Below are 20,441 nucleotides of genomic sequence, written 5' to 3'. Positions count from 1 at the left end.
ACCCTGTTGGTGCGACTAATCATGCTTCTATATCTTCTGCCTGAGGGCAGGAGATCAAGAAAGTGCCGGCCAGGGTGTGAATCATCCCTGAGAATTTTCCTCACTATCCTGAGGCAACATTCTTCCGCTATTTCATCCAGCAGATTCACGGGACAGCCCATAATATCTTGTGCTGTATTCACCACCCTATGTAGGCACTTCCTATCAGTATATGTCAAACCAGCGTACCACACCGTGATGCAGTATGAAAGGACACTTTCTATTGTTGACCGGTAGAAGGAGATCATCAATTGTTGATTGACATCGTTCTTCTGCAATACTCTGAGGAGATGGAGTCTCTGTTGGGCTTTCTTAACCACCTGGGTTGTATTTATTTACCAAGTAAGGTCTTCACTGAGATAAACTCCTAGGAATTTAAAGGAAGATTTAAATGGGGGAGAGTGCTGTTGTACTCAGGTCCTGATATCAGGCTTTCCATAATTATATGGTTGATTACTGCGTTAACAGGATGCTGGACTAAATGGGCCTTTTGATCTGACCCCAAAGGGCTCTTTATATGTTCCCACTTACTAAACTGAGTAAAACGTTGTGCGTTAGTCTTTGTGGAGTTTTATTGGTGGCATATGTGAACCTCATTTGCCTCTTATTACCAGGAGTGTCAAGGACCAAAAGCCACCTTTAAAAACTGTCGCCACGCAGAGGTGTCATCTGCTACTCATTAGTAACTTACAACAGGAGTGTAGTTTTGTTCTATGTAAAGTCTCAAAGTGAGGCTCATGTGTTGATCATCAGGACTGTAGTGCATATTACCTGTATAGGGAAGCCTTTTAGTATGTAATGTTTTATTGTGTTTTTATATATGTTGGAAGCTGCCCAGAGTGACTGGGGCAACTCAGTCAGATGGGCAGGGTACAAATAAAAAAGTAAAAATAAAATAAAATAATTGTGTGTGCGTGTGTGTGTGTGTGTCGCCCAACTGGCTGGGTTTCCCCAGCCACTCTGGGTGGCTCCCAACAGAATATTAAAAACACGATAAAACATCAAACATTAAAAACTTCCCTAAACAGGGCTGCCTTCAGAAGTCTTCTAAAAGTCAGATAGTTTTTTATTTCCTTGACATCTGATGGGAAGAGCGTTCCACAGGGCAAGCACCACTACTGAGAAGGCCCTCTGCCTGGTTCCCTTCACTTCTCGCATTGAGGGAACTGCTGGAAAACCCTCAGAGCTGGACCATAAATGTCTGGGCTGGATGATGGGGGTGGAGATGCTTCTTCAGGTATACTGGTCCAAGGCCCAGTTATTATTATTACCTAAGTTATGACTTTGGGGCTGGTGCATTAAAAATATAAGAAGAACAGGCCAGAGGCCTGTCTAGTCCAGTATCCTGTTCTCATAGTGGCCAAGCATATGCCTAAGTGAAGCCTTTAAGGATATGAGGACAATTTTCTAATCGTATACAGCAAGTCTGGCAATCTTATTTCTTTATGGAAAAGAAAACCTACTGGCTCTTGAAAGTTAGTAGATGAGCAGGGAGTGGGCAACCACAGCTTGAAGAATTATTTGCAACCCTGTACATTTGGTATACCTTGCATTTCCAAATGGTACCACCTAGTGTCCAATTTCGACCAACTGAGAGCTATCACCTTTAAATGTAGCACAATCAAATGCTCACAGTTCTAATTAGTGAATTTTGACTCCTAGTTTTCTACAGGCATCCGGTTTACCGTTCAGCGTTTTGAAAATGCTGAATTCAGCATCCAGTTTGAACTGCAAGTGAGAAGGTAAGCTGTGATCCAGGAGACTCAATCTGAGTATTGAAAAGCACATGGAGCTGAAAGAGGAAGTAGGAAAGAGTGCTACTTTCCCGACTTCCTCCTTTAGCCATACATAGTTTTCAAGGGAGAAAAAGGTAATCACATTCACCACCTCATGACCAAGTTGTTGATGTGTGTGTGTACATGTTAAAGGCTTTAGGAGCACCAAGAAAAGACCGTGAGCTGTTGAGGTGCCATGTTGGTAATTTCTGCTCTATAGTGTGTATTTAGCAGAGGGATATCTTACCTTGAAAGGGCAGGAAAGCCTCCAAAAGATAGTTTCTTTCCTCCAGAGATTCTCCATCATTCTCAGTAGTAACAAAGGAATGGTCAAAGCAAAGTTTACAAAGCAGAAGGCAGTTTATCACTAGTCCAGTCCACATGTCCATGAATTTGGTGCAGTTGCTACAGAAGGAAAGATTACTGGATAAGAGACATATGTCATGGGGCTTTTCCAAAGAGCAGCTATCATCACTCTAGAGGTGTTTCCTAACCACATCACAAAATCAGTCTTCAGAAGTCCTGGGTTTTGTTGCATTACTGGAACATGTAATCTGATTACTATCATAGTAAATATATTTTCATGTTGATATAATAATATATAGATGCTTGAAGTAGAAATGAGGCATATTTCTTCATTTAATTAAATGTGTGCCTCTATTGTTAGCATTTTTTAAACTTGTGAAATCAGTCAGGAATGTAGTTAGAGCTGTGATCTCTGTACACAAAGTAACTCTGGAATAAACTGGTAGATTACAAAGATTACAAAGCAGGTGGTATATTACAAAGATTGCAGCTAATGCAACAGGTGATTTTTCCAGATGTACTGCTTGCCAGCTCGGTGGTGCATAGACCCTCTGGAAATATTTGTATCCTCTTCAAAGTATGGCACAAATGCTTTCTTTCTTATTTCTAATATTTCTTCCTTTTCACTGAGGAGTGATAATCACTACCGCTTGATCCATGTCACCTCTCTTAGCAATTGACCAATAATGTTGGAAGGAAGGTTTTATAACCCATATCCTATTTTGGGTAGGTTATTATTAGGATATTGGGAGAAGAATGTGGAGGAAGAACCAGTTCCTTCAGAGTTATCAATATACACGTGACGTTTCCTTGTTTCATGAAGATCCAGGCCTTATCTATTATTCCAATGGCCCCAGACAGTTGAGTGCATCCAGTGGCGTAGCGTGGGTTGTCAGCACCCAGGGCAAGGCAAGTAATTTGCGCCCCCTAACCCGTGGATTTTAGTAGGGGCAGAGAGCTGCGAGTGCGAGCGCGCCCCCCCCAGATGTTGTGCCCGGTGCGGCCGGCCCCCCCTGCACCCCCACGCTACGCCACTGAGTGCATCTTCCACTATCCTACTCCATCTCTCAAAGAGAGAATTGTTAATTTGATAAGTGCTATAGCCCCGAGCACGATAGGCTTAAGTAAAAAATGCTTTCAGTTTTATATATGTGAAACATAATTAACCTTTGCACAAATTTCTTTTAGTTCCAACAAGGTTAATCCCAACAGTAATCTGGTTGACCTTCAGATCGACATAAATGCAGTAGCTCAAGTACAGGTCAGAGGGTAAGTACATTTTGTATTCAGGCTGGACATTAAAAAAAGAACCTAACCATAACTGTTTGCTTGGCTTACTGTGAATGGGCAATAGTTAGGCCACAATGTTGATTGGTTAAAAAATGGGATTGGGCTCAAAAGCAAGCTGGTCCTACCATTAAGCAGAGTGCGTCATATATCGGTTGCAGATGCTGGAGTGAGGTGGAAAGACAACAACCTACAATTCTTCCTGAGCTATTATCTGTTAGATGACAGATCTGTGTGTGTCACTTGGTCCTACCTGTGCCTAGACTGCTCTGTGCCCCTTCAAGCTCACCTGCCACCCTGGGATGTGTTGAAGAACACTGTCCCATTGCCAGTGTGGATCATAGGAGCCAACTCATAGGGACTGAGGGGTCTTCGGCCCTCCCAATAAAATATTTGAGGGGGGCCCCCGCCCACCCCCAAGTTGATGAGCATTGCCATTCAAATGGTGTGTGTGCACCACATCATGTGATCAGTTATGCAGGGCAGGGCTTACCTGCCCCTCCCCACAATACTTTGTTGAAGTTGGCACCCCTGGCCCAGTCTAGTCATCTTCTGTACATAGAATGCGGGGTTCGTGTGCACCCTCCTGTCCTTTGCCTCAGGCACCGAAAAGTCTCAGGCTAGCCCTGCTCAATAGAACTTTGCCATTCAGAATTTCCACTGATTTCTCATTCTGCCAGAACAATTCCTCATACAAAAAAGTCCTATGCGCAGGAGCTTGAAGTTCTGAACCTACCACATCATACAAATAGGCAGATTGTATATTTGCGACTAGGTGTATTAACTTTGTTATGGGGATTAAAAACTTACTGTGCTTTGTATATTTGTCCCCCTTCCCTCTGTCTAACTTTGAGCTACATGACAGATGGCACAATGTGCCCCTCTCCATTGTCCACTGTGGTTGTTTCTGCACATTTCGTTTAGCACCGGACATTAGTGCTTCCTTCGCATTCAGAATCCCTAAACTAGGAACTCTAGAAAATGTTTTAAAAATTTAGAGAGAATGGAGCTGGCGGACCCACTGCCTTTGTTTTCTTAATCGAGTTTAGATGTGGATCAGAGCCCAGAGAGCTCCATCAGGTTGCCCAAGGGCTTCTGTGCACTCGGCGGTATTCCCTGGGAGCAACATTCCCACACAGTCTCACAAATTGCTCTTGAAACCTCTCCAAGTTTCCAAACCGGTTCACATTGCAGCATGGAGAACACTTCTTCATGGAAATATGGCCAAAGGTCCACACGGCACATGGAACTAATTGAGCAATTCACTGGAGAGTGGCCAGTTTCCTTAATAAAATATCAGCAATCTTAAGTATACTTTTATCAAACGCGTGCATATTCCTATGCATCTACTTCGAGTCAAGTGCCTAAATGTAAACATCTGTTGCTAAGAAGGAGGCAGGTGAAGAAATAAAAAGAATAGTACAGGATGTTAAAATCCTATGGCTGGACATAGCCAGTCTTAGCCATAACTCTGCGGCTTCTAAAAGTGCATCCTGCCTTTGCAGGGCTTGGGAACATCACATAACATGGAAATGTCTCATGATCTCCAAAGTGCATTAAAATGGATGCTGTTTATGAAATAATACATCTTTGGCTAGACAAACACATCTTAAACTTTCCTTCCTTCCTTTGCTTCTTACAAAGCAATTTCCCTTGAAAATTAAATGTTTACTAAAATTCTTGCTGTTATCTATTCAGTTTATATACTGCCCTTTATCAAAAGAGCCCTGGGTGGTATACGACAATAAGAACACATTGCAGAGCATCAATAATAAAAACATAATGAAAAGCATAACAACAGACATCACCATAATAAAATAATCATAACGTTACCTTATCGTTATTCATGGATATATTTAAATGGATATATTGTAATTTTTGCAGTCTTGTTCTTTGCATTGCTATTAACTATTTAGAAAGACTGTTGAAGCATGTTCTCTATAAACTGAGAGGTGCCCCCCTCAAGCTGAACAAACAGGCATTTGTGTGAAGATGGAGCGGTGGTCTCTTTGGAAGGACCCTGTGATTAATTTCATGCACAATTGCCTCTTCCTTAAAGCCTGGAGATTCGTGCCGTAATGAGAAACCCAACATTCCTAATATTCCTCTCTGCGATACCAAGAGCCTTGGAAAGCTGTTGTATCATTTTGGGGAGGCAGAACGCAAGGAAGCCCTACTAGGCAGTATCTGTACATTCACCCCTTTCCCTCTTTCTTTATTCCCTCAGACATGAATGCTGGGTAACTAGGACTGAAGCTTGGCTGTGGTGGAGAAGCTCACATACAGGAAAGGGGATTTTGGGGGGTGCAGTGAGGAGGAGGTAGGCTGAACCCTGTCAGCATCTACCAAAGCATAAGGCTGCTTCTCACAGCAATTGAGCTTGCTGCAGTTATGTAGGTGTTTTCCATAATAAACACAGTATTATTTATTATTCCATAATAAACATATCTGACATTCAGACGTACTGTCAAACCAAGGTTTTGGTTCTACAGGAATGGAACCAATGGAACTTTGATTTCATGTTCTTTCTCCTCCTATTGCATTATGCAATCTCTTCCACCACCCCCTCTTGCTGATTTGTGGCAAACCATAGGTTACCATGTTTACCACTGTTCGATCCTGGTTTACTAGGCCAAATTACAATCAGTTTTGAGTCTAGTATGTCTCTTGCCAATGTATGTAGTTCTCTACAGCTCTCTTCTTAGCCTTACAGCAATGCTGCACAAAGGGTCAGGCTAAGAGAGACAGTGACCAGCACAAGGGTGTCCAGCAAGTTTCCAGGCTCAAGAGGAATTTGAACACGTGTCTCTGTGGTTCTAGATTAGGGATAAGGAACCAGTGGCTCTCCAGGTGCTGTTGGACTACAGCTCCCATCAGCCCCTGCCAGCAAAACAAGGGGTTATGGGAGTTGCAGTCTAACGAAATTAGCCATATGTGTTCACCGTTCCTGTTCTAGGCCGACACCCTAAACTAGGGGTGGAGAACTGGATCTGGTAGCAGGCCAGATTCTTCCTTCCCTCACCACTTGTGGGTCAGCTTTGAGAGGTGGGCAGTGCCAACCACCTGTCATTCATCTGACACCATTATGACTTCATATGGCAACTTGAAAGGGACTCCTTTTGAAGTCCATTTCAATATAAAACTGCTTGCAAATGGACTTTCAAAGGCAATGTCTCACCGATCAGCTAATGGGCACTAAGAGGCATCACTTTGAAGTGTGTTTCAAATAGTTTTCAATGCAAACTGCTTCAAACTGACTTTTAAGTGATGGCAGCCACGCCTTTGCTTGCCTCTCACCTGACATCACATATGACATCAAGGGTGGGGCAGGCGGGCATGGTTTGGGGAAAATAACCATGCGCTAAACACAATACCATGCTCCTACACTTTTAAAAAAGCTACATGGGCATCTGTCGGTATACGCTCATGGGAAAATTTCCACATGCTTGCAGTCAATTTCTAGTTGCTATCATACATAACCATTGTTTTCTTAAATCAAATTTAATGTTTTTCATTTGTATAACACAATTGATTGGATAGGGCTGTGCTTTTGTACCATTTCAGAGTCTCCCATCCTCCACAAATCATTTTGCCAATTCATAACTGGGAACCAAAGGATGAACCTACTAAAGAAGATGAGATTGGACCTTTGGTGGAACACATATACCAGGTAAATATGCATATACAAATGAACCATTGACTTCCAAAGGATTTGTTGGTATAATGTTCCCCAGACAAACCATGAAATTATTCTTTGCCAGCGTTTGGGTTCTAGATGGGGATTTTGGCCAGCCAGCAACACTTCGCATGCAGCAATGCTGAGTGAACATGTTTGTGAGACATGCCTCTGTCAGTTTCAAGCACAGCCACCACAAAACCCACAAAAAGTGAAGTTGCCTTGGCAAGATTGAAATTGACAGAACTGTATGTGGAACCAGATGATACACACATGTTTGTCAAGAGGTATCCAATACTAATAACAGGAAATTATATTAGAATAAAGGTTGTTTTTAAGCTTGAAAAGCATGCCTTTGAACACCTCCATTCTGGAGGAGAGCTCCAGAATGGGAATACAGAGCTTGTGACTCTTCAGATGTTTCCAGACTCCAACTCCCATCATTCCTGACCACCAGCTTAGATCTCAATTGGGAAAAGAATGACCCAGCTATGTTTACACAGCCAGAGTTGAAAGGAGGAGCCAGCAAGAAAGTCGTTTGGCGCAAAAGCTACACAAAAGGCCAAGAGAATTTATAGGCTGTGAGCAATTACCCAGGAGAAAGTTGGCATGCCATGAAGAGAGTTGTGAGGACATAGGATTGCTAGGTAGAATCAAGTGCATGGCAAGAGAATTCAGCTGGTTTTGGCTTCTGTCGCCACACCATTACAACCTGGCAACAAGCAGCAGAAAACATTGGGAAGGGAAGGGGCAGAATTGATGGGAATGAACAAACTGTATCTTGGGCTGCAGGATTCCAGTTCAATTTATTCTCCTCTTTGTGTGTTTCTACTCCATAGTTGCAGAACATTGGGCCAAGTGCCATCAATGATACAGTCTTGTATGTGGAATGGCCAGTTCTAAGCAGAAAGGAATTCCTTCTTTACATCCTTCACATTCAGACACATGGACCACTGCAATGTCAAACAAGCTCTGCAATCAATAGTTTGGAAATAAAGGTAGGGGACTTACATGGAGTTTCTTGGTTCACCTATATGGAGCAACTGTTTATTTTCTCAAACTTCCAACCAGGACTCTGCAATCATCATCTGAGGCCCTTCTTTGTGTGCCTCCTCCACAAGAGGTCTGGAAGGTGGCAACACGAGAATGGGCCTTTTCTGCAGTGGCTCCCAGTTTGTAGAATGCTCTCCCCAGGAAGGCTCACTTGGCACCTTCATTACATATCTTTAGGTGCCAGGCAAGAACATTCCTCTTCTTTCCAGACCTTTGACTAATTAAATAATCCACCTAATTCCGCCTTTCTAAAACAATATGTGAGCTGAAACATAACCATCGTTTGAAATACAAAAGCTTCTCTGAATTTTGCAACACAGTTCTCAAGCCAAGCAATATGCATAAAAATGCATGTATTGGTGAAAATAACATGCACAAATGTATTAGGGAGGAAATGCATACAAAAATGTGTGTATTAGGCAAAATTGCATACAAAAAATTGTATATTAGGAGAATTTCACACTTTAATGCTGATGAAGTTTCATTTATTTGTTTATTTAATTTATTTAATTTCTATACCGCATTATATTTTCAAGAAAAATCCCAAAGCGGTTTACAGCATATTGAATCAATAAGACATAAATAAAACAATCTGAAGAAAGACAAATATAGAGTACCATATTTTTCGTCCTATAGGGCACACCGGTCCATAGGACGCACCTCTTTTTTGGGGGGGGAAATGAATAAAAAAATGTTATTTCCTCCCCCAGCCGCGGCTGCCGCCCCAAGCCTTGTGCACACCTGCCCAAAGCATGGGGCACCCTCCGGAGGGCTCCGCGTGCTTCGGGCTGCAGGCTGCTGCCCCAAGCCTCACGCTCTCGGCGGGACCTTCCGCCAGGCGCGCAAGGCTTGCGGACACTCACCAGGGCTGCAGGCTGCAGGCTGCTGCCCGCAAGCCTTGTGAGCCCGCGGGAACTCCCGCCGGGCTTGCAAGGCTTGCGGATAGCTTCCTGAAGCCTGGAGAGCGAGAGAGGTCGGTGCGCACCGATGCCTCTCGCTCTCCAGGCTTCAGCGAAAGCCTGCATTCGCCCCATAGGACGCACACACATTTCCCCTTCATTTTTGGAGTGGAAAAAGTGCGTCCTATGGGGCGAAAAATACGGTATACAGTCAAAGCAACATAACAGAAAACAAAAAAAATTATCTTAAAGATTTCATAATAAAACATTACAAAGGAGCTCAACTACAGAATACATATTTAACATAGTAGGACTGGGTGAGTGTGGGCCCCGCTACCTAGGCCAGGTGGAAAAGGCCTTGCAGGGAGCGGCCTTCACGCCTTACAGCCAGGCAATGTTCCTCCGGCCTCATGAGAACTTTTCTTCCAAAAATAATTGCAAAGTGATGTGGAAATGTGGAGAACTGAATTTAAAATTCAAAAAATGAGAAACTAAGAGAAACTGCCCCCCCCCTCCCTGTCACATGAAGCAGGTCTTTGCCTCTCTCTCTTTACTTCCCCCAACTATGCCTTTTTCTTTCTGCTTTTCTTCTTTCTGTCATGTGTGATGTGTTCTAAACTGTATTATTATCTTCATTGCTCTCCCACGAGATCTTTCCAGTTGTTTGTTTCCTGGAGTAATACCAGGATCACTTTTATTGCCAGCATTGTCATATGAGCTGTATAATGTTCTGCTTTAATTTGTTCAGCCCTGGTGAAAAATGGCACATTTATTCTAGTCGCACGACTCACATCAGAAAACGATTTCTCTCTGCTTCTTCCAAAGTTGACGTCCTCCTTATGTTGCAGAGAAGCAAAAAAAATGAAACTAAAATAATTTTATTATAATTATGAACAAAAAAATGACATATCAACAAAAACAAATGTAAGTTCTAAGATTTAATCTACAAATGTTATATTTGGAGCCATTCATCCAAAGGTCCCCCACCCCACATTGCAGTGCAGAAGTCCTCAGTTGGAATAATTCATTTCCCAGAAAGTAAACACACACACACACACACACTCAACCTGATCCTGATCATACCAGAAGTATTTACTGGTACCAAAAAATACTAACAACTACTCAGAAGATTTCTAGAAATCAGAAATTTCTGCCTGGATGAAAATAAATGGAACCCTAGGCTCAGGAGTTTAATTAAAGCAAAATATCATCATGAAAGTTAATCAGATGGCAAAAGAAACAAACCAATCTTGTTATCTAGTCTTTAAAACAAAATATTTTACAGTATCCTTCCTGGCTGTAGTTAATCCTCTTGCTAGTTGAAGAGGGCAAAGTATCAGCTCTCAGGGTAGAGCTGTTAAACGAAAAGAAGAAAAGTCAATAGCAAACCCAAGATCTCTGTTAGAGAGCAATTGCAGAGTTATGTTCACAGCTCTTTCTTCTTTCCCTTTGCAGTTTGCTGTCCCAGAGGACACTCCGGAACTCGCTGCTTTCTTACGCAACTCCTCCATTCCCCACTATGTTGGACGGAGGGAAGCCAAAGTGGTGGAGCATCAAAAGAACTCTGCAAAAGTTCTGGTGAGATGGATGAAAGTTACAGTGCTGCACACTGAAGACTTTTGGGTGCAGTCTTAAGGATGAGTGGGGGGCTGTTGTTATTCTAGTGTTGGTATGACCAGTGACAACTGCACTTCCCTTCGTGTTTGGGGGAGTATGCTGCGAGCTTTAACTGCCTATTCCTACACGGAGAAAGAACCAGAAGCAGAAACACTTATGTAATAGTTTATGGCCTACCACATATAACTACAGCTTGTCTGAAAGAATGTCTGGCAATTGAGCACACAGATCTGCAGTCCTGATGACCAATTTTCAAATGGTCAAATGAATATGAAATTTCTGACAGTAACTCAAAGGTGGTGGACACCATGTGCTGTTAGAGATACTGTTGCTTCCCAAAATCATCTAAATAAAACAAAACAATCTAAATATAATAATTTCACATATTGCCCAGGCTTCCCTCATTTTCAGGGATTTTGAAGGAGGGTCCTGCGAATTCTTGGCACCTTTAGCAAACTACAGCTTCCAGGATTCTTTGGGGAAGCCATGGCTGTTTAAAGTGGTACGATACCGCATTAAAGGTATAGTACAGATGGGGCCACACTAAGGAACCCTCTTCAGATCTTCCCACTTGCAACAGTAAGGTCAGGGTGAAATGGGCATGGCCAGTGCACATCCATCCATCCTCCTCCCCGGTTTGAGCTGTCACGTATTATTTTTTGAACACTAGGACAGCTGCCAACAAGAAACTGCTTATTTGTTTACCAGTTCTTCCAGATTTTTTTTTTAAAAGACTAATATTTAAGTTTTCATTTTATTTTTTCTTTAAGTTTAATTTCTTTCATCTGTGGGGGAGGGCAAGTGATTTGTCCTCCCCTCAAACTTTAGGGTGGGTGTGTTTTTTCTCTCCCCCTTAGGTTTTGTTTTTTTCATTCTGCAAAGCTTGAGATTGCACCAAGTCTACTGGTACCTTCCCCCTTGTGCCATTTTGGCTGCATAGAGTTTGTCACTCACCCCTGAATTTTGCAAATAGAGGGAATGATTTGGAGCAGAATTCAGATTATGCATGGGGCGGGGGGAGAGCTCAACAACTCTTCCATCCAGATTCTCCCTGTTTGAAATATGGCAACCTTAGGAAAGAAATTCAAGAGAAAAATCTGAAATCAGTTATTGTTTTAATTTGGCAGTATGAAAATCTTCTTACAGTTATCTTGGTTTCTTATTCTAATTGCCAGAGACAAACTAAAATGTATTCTAAATTCCATGGAGACCACCTTTTGTAAAATATTACCGCTCAGCCGTAAAAACTGTTTAATGCCTCATTATCTGTTATCTCCCACAATGACTGGCCTGCCTGTTTGCCGGTACAGATTCAACAACTGCAAATGCTTAGCCCCAATGTTAACTGTGTGTGGGATCTGCATTTTATATAGTAAAAACAAACAGAACCAGATCTTTTATTCAGTAGTTTGGTCCAACTACTATTGTGCTTGCCTGACAGCATTTGGTACTGTGTCTCTTTCTCATGTCATCTTTTGGATAGTATAGAAGAGAGATGATTAAAGGGAGAGAAGAGCACACCATTTACCTTGTGCTCTGCTGCTTACACTGGTCTCAGCATCCCCCTGCAGTACTCACTCAGGGGCTCTCATGACAGCCTGCCTTGGTTTATTGGGCAAGGAATGCCCCCCGTACACAATTTCATTGTGCACATCATGGAACATCCCCCAGCATGGAGGGAGAACAAACATATTGAACTGCTCAAAATCTTGTGTAATATTAAAGTCCATGGATTGCAGCCCATGGCTGGGATTCAGAAAATCTACTTCTGGCAAGCCACAGGGTTTGCCTTAGCATAGTAGAATTTTTGACATATTTCCCCCTCTAACAGCAAGCGCAGTGCCAAACAGTGTTTGGAATGGAGGGGAGTTTCAAAAACAGAGTTACCATATGGAAGGTGGAGGGCAGGAAGGGTCTTATGTTTCTATGGGGGGGTGTTAAAACCCCTGTGTGCGCAGAAAAGTAATTGCAAGGTTCTTTGGATCCTGGGCTTATAAGTTCATCCAGTTCCTGCAATATTAACAACAAAATCACCCTTAGAATGCAAATTACATACATCTGAAAAAACCCCTGGAATATCTGCTGAAGCCTTTCATTATGTGACTCTTTCTTTCATCTAGTGCGATTATGAATTGAAAAAATAATACATACCTCGCTTGCTCCTACAAGACAGAGAGATAAACAAATCAAGCTAGATTAAAGAGTGATTAAATAAGAGAAACTAAACAAACATGTCCTCTAAAACATTGCCTTTCGGTAAATTCTGTATAATCAAGGCCCTGCTGAGGAAGTGGATGGGAGCTGAGAAAACACAAGTTGAGAAAACACAATCTCTCATTCAGCTCTCATGGAGAACTGAACGTTTATGTAACATCACGTAATTTTCTGTACAAATTTAACTTCGCACCGCCATTTAGGGAGTTCACAATCCAAAGCATCCAGTTCCTCTCTTAAGATACAGTTGTGCGGAAAGAGCATCATTACACAGAAATGCAGGGCCCCTCCAAATTGTTGTTTTATTGCGGGTGTATTCTGTGACATGTTCTTGATGCAACGATACTGCGTTAGTGGTGGGTTTATTCTGCTTCTGCAGTTCTTCTCCAGTGCTACCACATTATTGCTGTCTGGACAGGCTATAAAGCAGGACCAAACCGAAAACAGAACATTTGTGGGGTATAAAAAGTTAAGGGATTTCAGCAAGACATTACAGGAGATGCACTGGTTGGAAATGAAGCAGTGTGACTCCCCAAAAAATCTTTGCATGTGCAAACAATTAGTTCGCATATGACCACTCCTACAGCATCATGAGCACAAATCATCATGATTGTGCAATAAAAAAGAGGCTTGGAGGAGCTCTAACATTAAAGTGTCAATTTCAGTGTTGGGGGAGTCAGGGATAACATAAAAGCTCTACAACTTGGTGTTTATTGTGCCATAATATATGTATGTATGTTGCAGGTGTCTTCCTTTGTGCCCTTCAATTCATCCTCGCTTACAGCTGATCAGCTCTCGGTGTCACTAACTAACCTTGATACTGATAATTCTTATCATAAACCTCATCAGTAGTCTTAGCCTAACTAAGCCAATTAGATGATCTATCCATGTATGTTTCATAATTTTCACACACAAGGTTTTCACCCAATGGGTGCATTAGAGTCCACCATAATGGAGACCCCACTAAAATTCAACCCCAAGTAAAATTCAAATATGTTGTTTCCTCATTTTTAAAGTTGGGATTTTGGTTAAATAACAAAAATGAAACCATGAGAGTATTGTGTTGAATGAAATCTGCTAATTCTCCACTGCAGAAACCTAGGTTGTACACAAGTGTCTCCAAGGAAACATAGATTCAATTCTTATGACTATATAAGCATTTTAAGTAATTCATTTTTTAAAAAAAACCAAACAAACACAAATTCAGTCTCTTTTTCCTTTCCAAAAATGAAAATCCATCTTGCTGGGAATGCACATTGCATGCAGGACACACTGTTTGTTAATGCATTTGTCTAGATACCAAAAGTTAGAATGCCGTATTGTTTCCTGTACAGAATTGCACAAATGTGGAGTGCTTGATGATAACTTGTTCAGTGGGACTCTTAGAAAGAGGGAAAAGTGCTGCACTGAAAATACGGTCTCGTTTGTGGGCTTCAACATTTCTACAGGTAAGAAAATGCAAGCTAAAATATTGGGAAATGTTTCAGTTTTGTGTATTGTATGTGTATTATGTACTGCAAAATGAAGCTTCCTTCTGGCTTCTGAAATCATAGCTACAGGCTGCTTCTAGATTGGAGTAGGAAAACCTGCAGCCCTCCACATGGCTGAGGCTGATGGGAGCTGTAGTGCAACACCATCTGGAGAGCAATAGGTTCCCCATCCTTTCCCTGGGCCTGAATGATACTAGAAATCTCATCTCCTCCAACCAAACCCCAATTCAAGTGTGTAAAGGCAAAAGTGAACTTCAAAACACCGGTCTTCCCTTCTGTGTGCAGCTTGGCTTGCTCCATGCCAGAGGTCCAAGTCTCAAGCTCGGGCTAAATTTCCTATCTCGGGTTTTAGCATTATCTGTAAAACAATGCATGCCTCTTTTGTATGTGCCACATTTCAACTTTCTAACCAATGTTGAAATACCTTTGGGAATCCCTTTCATTCCAAGGTGAGACAGTCAATTGTCTCACTTACACATTTCGCTAGTAACAAGCTGCTCTGGGTTGTACCATTCAGAAACCTTTGAAGTTTCTAGATGGCGTGGGCACAACTTAACTGTTTGGGGAATACAATCTCAGCCCCACCTTTTGAGAGAAATGTTTACGAATTCTCCACTAGAGTTTTCCCTTAAACAGCATGCTAGGACATACTCAATGTAACGTGTGACGCTGCCTTGAAATTATTGGGGAAAGGCAAGTGACCCTTATTTCCAGTTATCCACTGGATCTCATTGATCCTCAGGAAAGATTCAGGGACCAGTAATAGATGCTGTGGTGGTCTGGTGGTGCTCACCTGTCCCCTCAACAGCTAAGCCTCTGAAGTAGGCAGGGAGGTCAGCATGGTGCAAACACCACCAGCAGTGCCAATCTGGCACTCTTGCTGGTGCACTTGCACTGCGCTCATCTCACCAGTGCACCCCTTCTCCTCTCAGTAAGCAGCAGTGACTCAGCTGTTGGGAGTTCAGGTGAGTACCGCCATACCACAGCATCCACTACTGGCAGAGACCGGTGTCATACAGGTAGATCCAGCAGCAACATTCCTTTTGAGGCAGCCAGAATTGCCCTCATCTGCATAAGCTGAAATGCTTCAGGGATCACATAACTTGAATGAATATATCCGATTCCCCCAAATTTGCCTTACACAGTTACCTGTCTAACCAACTATCTGTGCAAAATGTCTGATAATGGAGTTTTAAAAAGAGAAACACTTTTCTTCTTCTTCAAACAACCCTATGTCGTTCAGTATGACATTAAACAAAATAATGGAACAGCAGCTTCTCCTTCCAGATCCAAAAGTGTAATCCTGCCGAGTATTTAATCCATTGTGATTTATTTTTTTGGAATAAAGAACACATGTTTCATTTCAAAGAGTGAATAAATTATATAGATTAAAAAAAAACAACTGAACAACTTTCTAACTTTCTGAAATATTAAAGTGACATCTGCCTCACTGCAAGTTGTAGTCTGCCGCCTTAAAGCCTAAAATGTTATCACAAACTGCAGTAATATGAAGCGAGATGATTAAACATGTTTGGGTAAACAAGCAGCCTAGGGTCTCCCAATGAGCCAACAAAGATAATGAAGGCAGTTGAATCAGAGCCAAGAAAGGACAGGATAGTTTCTGGCTTTCCTTCAAAGCTTGAATGCAAACAAGAACATATGTTAAATTTTGTAGTCAGCCTTGCTGAACCAGCAAATCATCAATTGCCTAATTCATACAAAAAAAGAAATAGCCTTATTTGGAAAGACTACATCATGTTTCCACTATGACTTCTATTAGCTTTCCATTTATGTAATTTATGACATATCTGATGTGTTTATAAAATAAACTCTAGTCAAAGAGGCAAACTGTACTTTGCATGCAAACATATGGGTCGATGCCCTGAACAGCAACTTGAGGAAGCTGTGATTTTGAACAGGGAAGCAGCAGGAGGAGGGATATTTAATATTTTATCCACCCCCTACATTTCAGAGCTTCTTTCAGGGAGATTTGGAGTTGAGAAGATATGGAGAAGGACATGATAAGGCAACTTCTTCAACATTCAAAAGAGCAACTCCTGAAACAGCTTTTCTGAACATAAATCATTGGTGTAGTTTGCCCCTAACTTGTTTGACGCTGTTCTACCTTTTACAAACAACATTTGTGTGCAATGATCTCTCACAATGCAATTTTTGAAATAATAATCTTGGAGTGAAGTATTGCTTGTATTACATGGCATTTGTTCAGGGTCATTTTCTTGGTTCCTACTAGTTGGATCTCAAGCTGGGAAGGAGTGCTAGTGAATTCCCAAAGTGTGCGTTTAAATGGCAACAGCACATTTCTCACTTTCCTCCACCCAAATATGCCAGACATCAGAGGAAATGAGGTGTAACCTCTCCCTCTTTTCAGTGAAGCAGGACTAACATTATTACAATAACATGACCAGAAAATGTTGTTTCACAGTGTGCTTCAGTTTGGGGAGCAAAGTTCAGAACTACCACAAGGCCTCAATTAAGGAACATGGATTTTTGTCCCTTATAAGAAGGTTGGTGGTGTTGCTGGATCAGGCCAAGGGATCTAGTGCACCGTCCTGTTCTCACTGCGGCCAAACCAGAAGCCTCTTGGAAGCAGGATCCAAGGGCAATAGCACTCTCTCCACTTGCACTTCCAAGCAACTCGTATTCCCTCCTGAAAGGGACGGCTTTCCCTCAAACATAACTCAGCAAGATGAAGTTCTCTGGGGCTGGCTCTTCTGGTGTAGGAGCCAATATAGTTTCAAAGGTTGGAACATCATTCAGATCCTCCTGAGAGGAAAATAGGAACCCTACTTGATGCAGTTGACTTGATGCAGTCAACTGTTCCAACTGGCTAAAATAACGTCTTTTCTTCCTCCTCTTTCAACATTCCCACCTGCAAGCCAGATGCATGTTTCTCTCGCTTTCTCTCTCTCTTTTGTCCTTATATGCCTTGCTTGGCCTCCACCCCTGTATCTGTTCGAGTGGGTTATTGACTTCTGCTGTTGTGCCTCATTGAGACCAAAGCAGGCACCATCATCCATCAACATGCCTACCAAGAACTCGTTAAATTGTTTTTCACTACTTAGGTGGGCCAGGAGGTTGGTGTGCTTTCCAAATTACCTCTGCATGAGTCTTGCCAGTATGCAGGCAGTTACTGTTCTCAGCATGCATTGGAAGTGCTTAACTCTTTTGAATCCAGGCACCCATGTGTTTTTCATTTGCCAAAACTCTAAGGGTCAGAATTTTCAACACCTCAATAGAAGGTATATGTTTGAACATACCTAGGTAAGGGTGTTGATCCTCTTGAGAGTGATAAAGATACGAGTACAACTGTAAGCAGAGACCATGAAGCTCTCTAGATCGCTGAACCACTGGAACATAACTCTGTGATCACAGTGCCAAAGAGGGTGGGAAGAAACACGTTTTATATAAAACAGGTTTTATATTTGTTCTACCAACAAGCTACCCATTAATACATGGGTAAGGGCAACTGCCCCTGCTTCAACATAGTTTATGCTACAGGTGAGTAGCTCAGTTGGTTACAGCATGATGCTGATTAATGTCAAGGTTGCAGGTTCGATTCCCGTAAGGAACAGCTGCCTATTCCACCTCTATGATTCTTTTATTCTATGATACTAGGTCCTGCCTACTCAATGTCCGCGCATTTAGTGCAAGCATCTGCAATGAGGCATCTGTTTGCATTCAGCTGAATACATGCAGACAGAGGTAGATTTAGGGCATCACAACCAGTTCCTCCCCGCTCACAGGGCACCGAGCCAAGAGGGCACCTTGCTGCCTCCTTCCCAAAGTCTAGTACAGTGGTACCTGAGGTTACAAACACTTCGGGTTACAAATGCTTCAGGTTACAGACTCCACTAACCCAGAAGTAGTACCTCTGGTTAAGAACTTTACCTCAGGATGAGAACAGAAATCGCTCGGTGGCAGTGGGAGGCCCCATTAGCTAAAGTGGTACCTCAGGTTAAGAACAGTTTCAGGTTAAGAACGGACCTCTGGAATGAATTAAGTCCTTAACCAGAGGTACCACTATATGCACTTCAAGAAGGAGGCGTGAGGGCTATGACAAGGTCCTAGAATCCTCCTTCCTTCTTCCCAAAGCCTAGTTAGCACTTGCCCAGCTTTTGGAAGCGGATGGGAGGACTTCCAACATATATAAAAACATTAAAGAACTTCCCTATACAGGGCTGCCTTCAGATGTCTTCTAAAGGTTGTATAGTTACTTATCTCCCTGCCTTGGGGGTTGCATACCCTCCAATAATATTTCTCCGATGAAAATAAGGCATCCTAAGGAAAAGTGGGGCATTCTGGGATCAAATCAGAAACCGAGACGGCTTCTGTAAATCCAGGACTGTCCTTGGAAAACAAGGACACCTGGAGGGTCTGAAATTGGATATTGAAATGAGACATTGTACCATCCCCCCCTCCACTTTCAGATTCCATTCAGTGATCAAAATTGAATTCCAGAGTACGTCTTGGAGCTTAAGAAGCAACTGAGAGGATGCAGTGGCCCAAGGCACAGTTCAACTTAAAAAAAAAAAGTCTTGGCAGATGTTAATCCCCAGGAAATACCATGTGGTGGAGTTGCTGTTAGTAAAGCAGGCTCATCATCGAAAGAGAACATACACTGCAGTGAAAAAAGTTTTTATTTTTTAAGTTGATGTATGTATTGTAGAGGGTCTTTGGAAATGGCTGATTCCCTTAACTGCTCATCCATCAGTTAGACACTGTGGGGTATCGCTTCATGGTCTGATAATGTCAAATTAATGAGGAAGACAGGATATGCTCTTCGTTCAAAATCTCTCTATAAATTGCATGCAGTGCTGTATGGTTAGTAGCTTGTTTGGAAGTGAGCAGATGAGCATATAACACTCCCTGGGGTTGGGGGTGCTGAATTGCTTAATGTAAGCTTTGGAATGAACACACTGCAGAATTTGGAAAAAGCGGAAAGGCAGAATCTTTATAGGATCTTATAGCCAAGATTTTAATGCTGCACTAGACTCTTTGAAGACTCCCATTTTCATATACATTCATTAAGCAGCCTTTCTTCATTCTTCAAATAGCTAATTCTTGGTCAAATAAAATTTCTGTTTTAAGAGTTTTAGCCAAATTGCTCCCCAAAGGAAATACAGCAGAACCAATAAATTAATATTTCTGTTAATAATAATAATATTCCCCAGCCACTCTGTGCGGCTTCCAGCAAAATACAAAAACATGATAAAACGTCAAAACTTCCCAATACAGGGCTGCCTTCAGATGTCTTCTAAAAGTTGTATATAGTTGTTTATGCAATGGTATATAGAGGGTAACCAATCAGAATGGAAAACTTGTGTATAAAATAATTAGGGGTTTGTTAAAGGGTGGGAATGCCCTCTGCTTTTTGGCCAAAAAGTAGACGTTTAAGTTGAAGGCAAGTAATTAATAGAGCTCCTTAAGGACAAGTGTGTTAGACCCATTTTATTTTTGGGAATGGAAGTACAAGGGAAGTAGGAGTACATTGATGACATTTGCTGATAACCCCAAGTAGGGAGGCAGTATTGTTACTACAGATGGAGGTCAAGAAATTATACAGGGCAAATGGGATGACCTCCTGAACCCAAGTAATAGAAATGGAATGAGACTGAACAGCACAAAAATGTTATGGTCATACACTTGGGGAATAATATTAAACATGTTTGAGATCATCTGGGGATTCAGTAGCTGTAAACAACAGAGAAGGGGAAAGATCTAAGAAAGAGATACACAAAAACATTGTAGGAGGTCATGTATTGGAATGGGAACTGTTGTTTTAGGTTGAAACCTCGTGGTTACAGAATAGACCAAACCTGGGAATCACAGGATGGTCTCTGATTTATAAGTTACAATGCTGACATTATATTTGTAAAAACACTGGGGTCTGGTGGGATTATCAAAATTGCTCTTTGCTTCCTGACAAACCATCAGAAAGCCTGGAAATTTGGTACATACATAACCCCAAATATACTGATTCCTAGAAATATATATATATAAAAACTGGACCTTTGTAGCTCTCTCTGGGATATTCAAGGTGCACTCCCAAACAACGAAGCTATTG

General features: G+C 41.9%; 1 protein-coding gene across 2 annotated transcripts in view; it reads left to right on the top strand.

The window, feature by feature from the left end:
- The window catches only part of ITGA8 (integrin subunit alpha 8), a 125,531-nt gene that overhangs the window by 82,071 nt on the left and 23,019 nt on the right, over positions 1 to 20,441 (top strand). The window contains exons 22-28 of one of the 2 annotated variants that reach the window (XM_083578507.1): positions 1,702 to 1,781; positions 3,309 to 3,389; positions 6,972 to 7,077; positions 7,923 to 8,081; positions 10,491 to 10,613; positions 14,201 to 14,314; positions 16,329 to 16,896. In XM_083578507.1, the coding sequence (XP_083434633.1) occupies positions 1,702 to 1,781; positions 3,309 to 3,389; positions 6,972 to 7,077; positions 7,923 to 8,081; positions 10,491 to 10,613; positions 14,201 to 14,314; positions 16,329 to 16,532 (867 nt within the window). In that variant the 3' untranslated portion in view covers positions 16,533 to 16,896. Of the gene's footprint in view, positions 1 to 1,701; positions 1,782 to 3,308; positions 3,390 to 6,971; positions 7,078 to 7,922; positions 8,082 to 10,490; positions 10,614 to 14,200; positions 14,315 to 16,328; positions 16,897 to 20,441 lie in introns of those variants that run through there. The other variant, XM_083578506.1, reaches the window with a different exon arrangement.

This window comes from Podarcis filfolensis (genome assembly GCF_964270895.1).
Source record: "Podarcis filfolensis genome assembly, chromosome: 12".
Taxonomy (NCBI): Eukaryota; Metazoa; Chordata; class Lepidosauria; order Squamata; family Lacertidae; genus Podarcis; species Podarcis filfolensis.
Note: the sequence above shows the minus strand (reverse complement) of the source record. Positions and strands in the feature narration are given on the sequence as shown.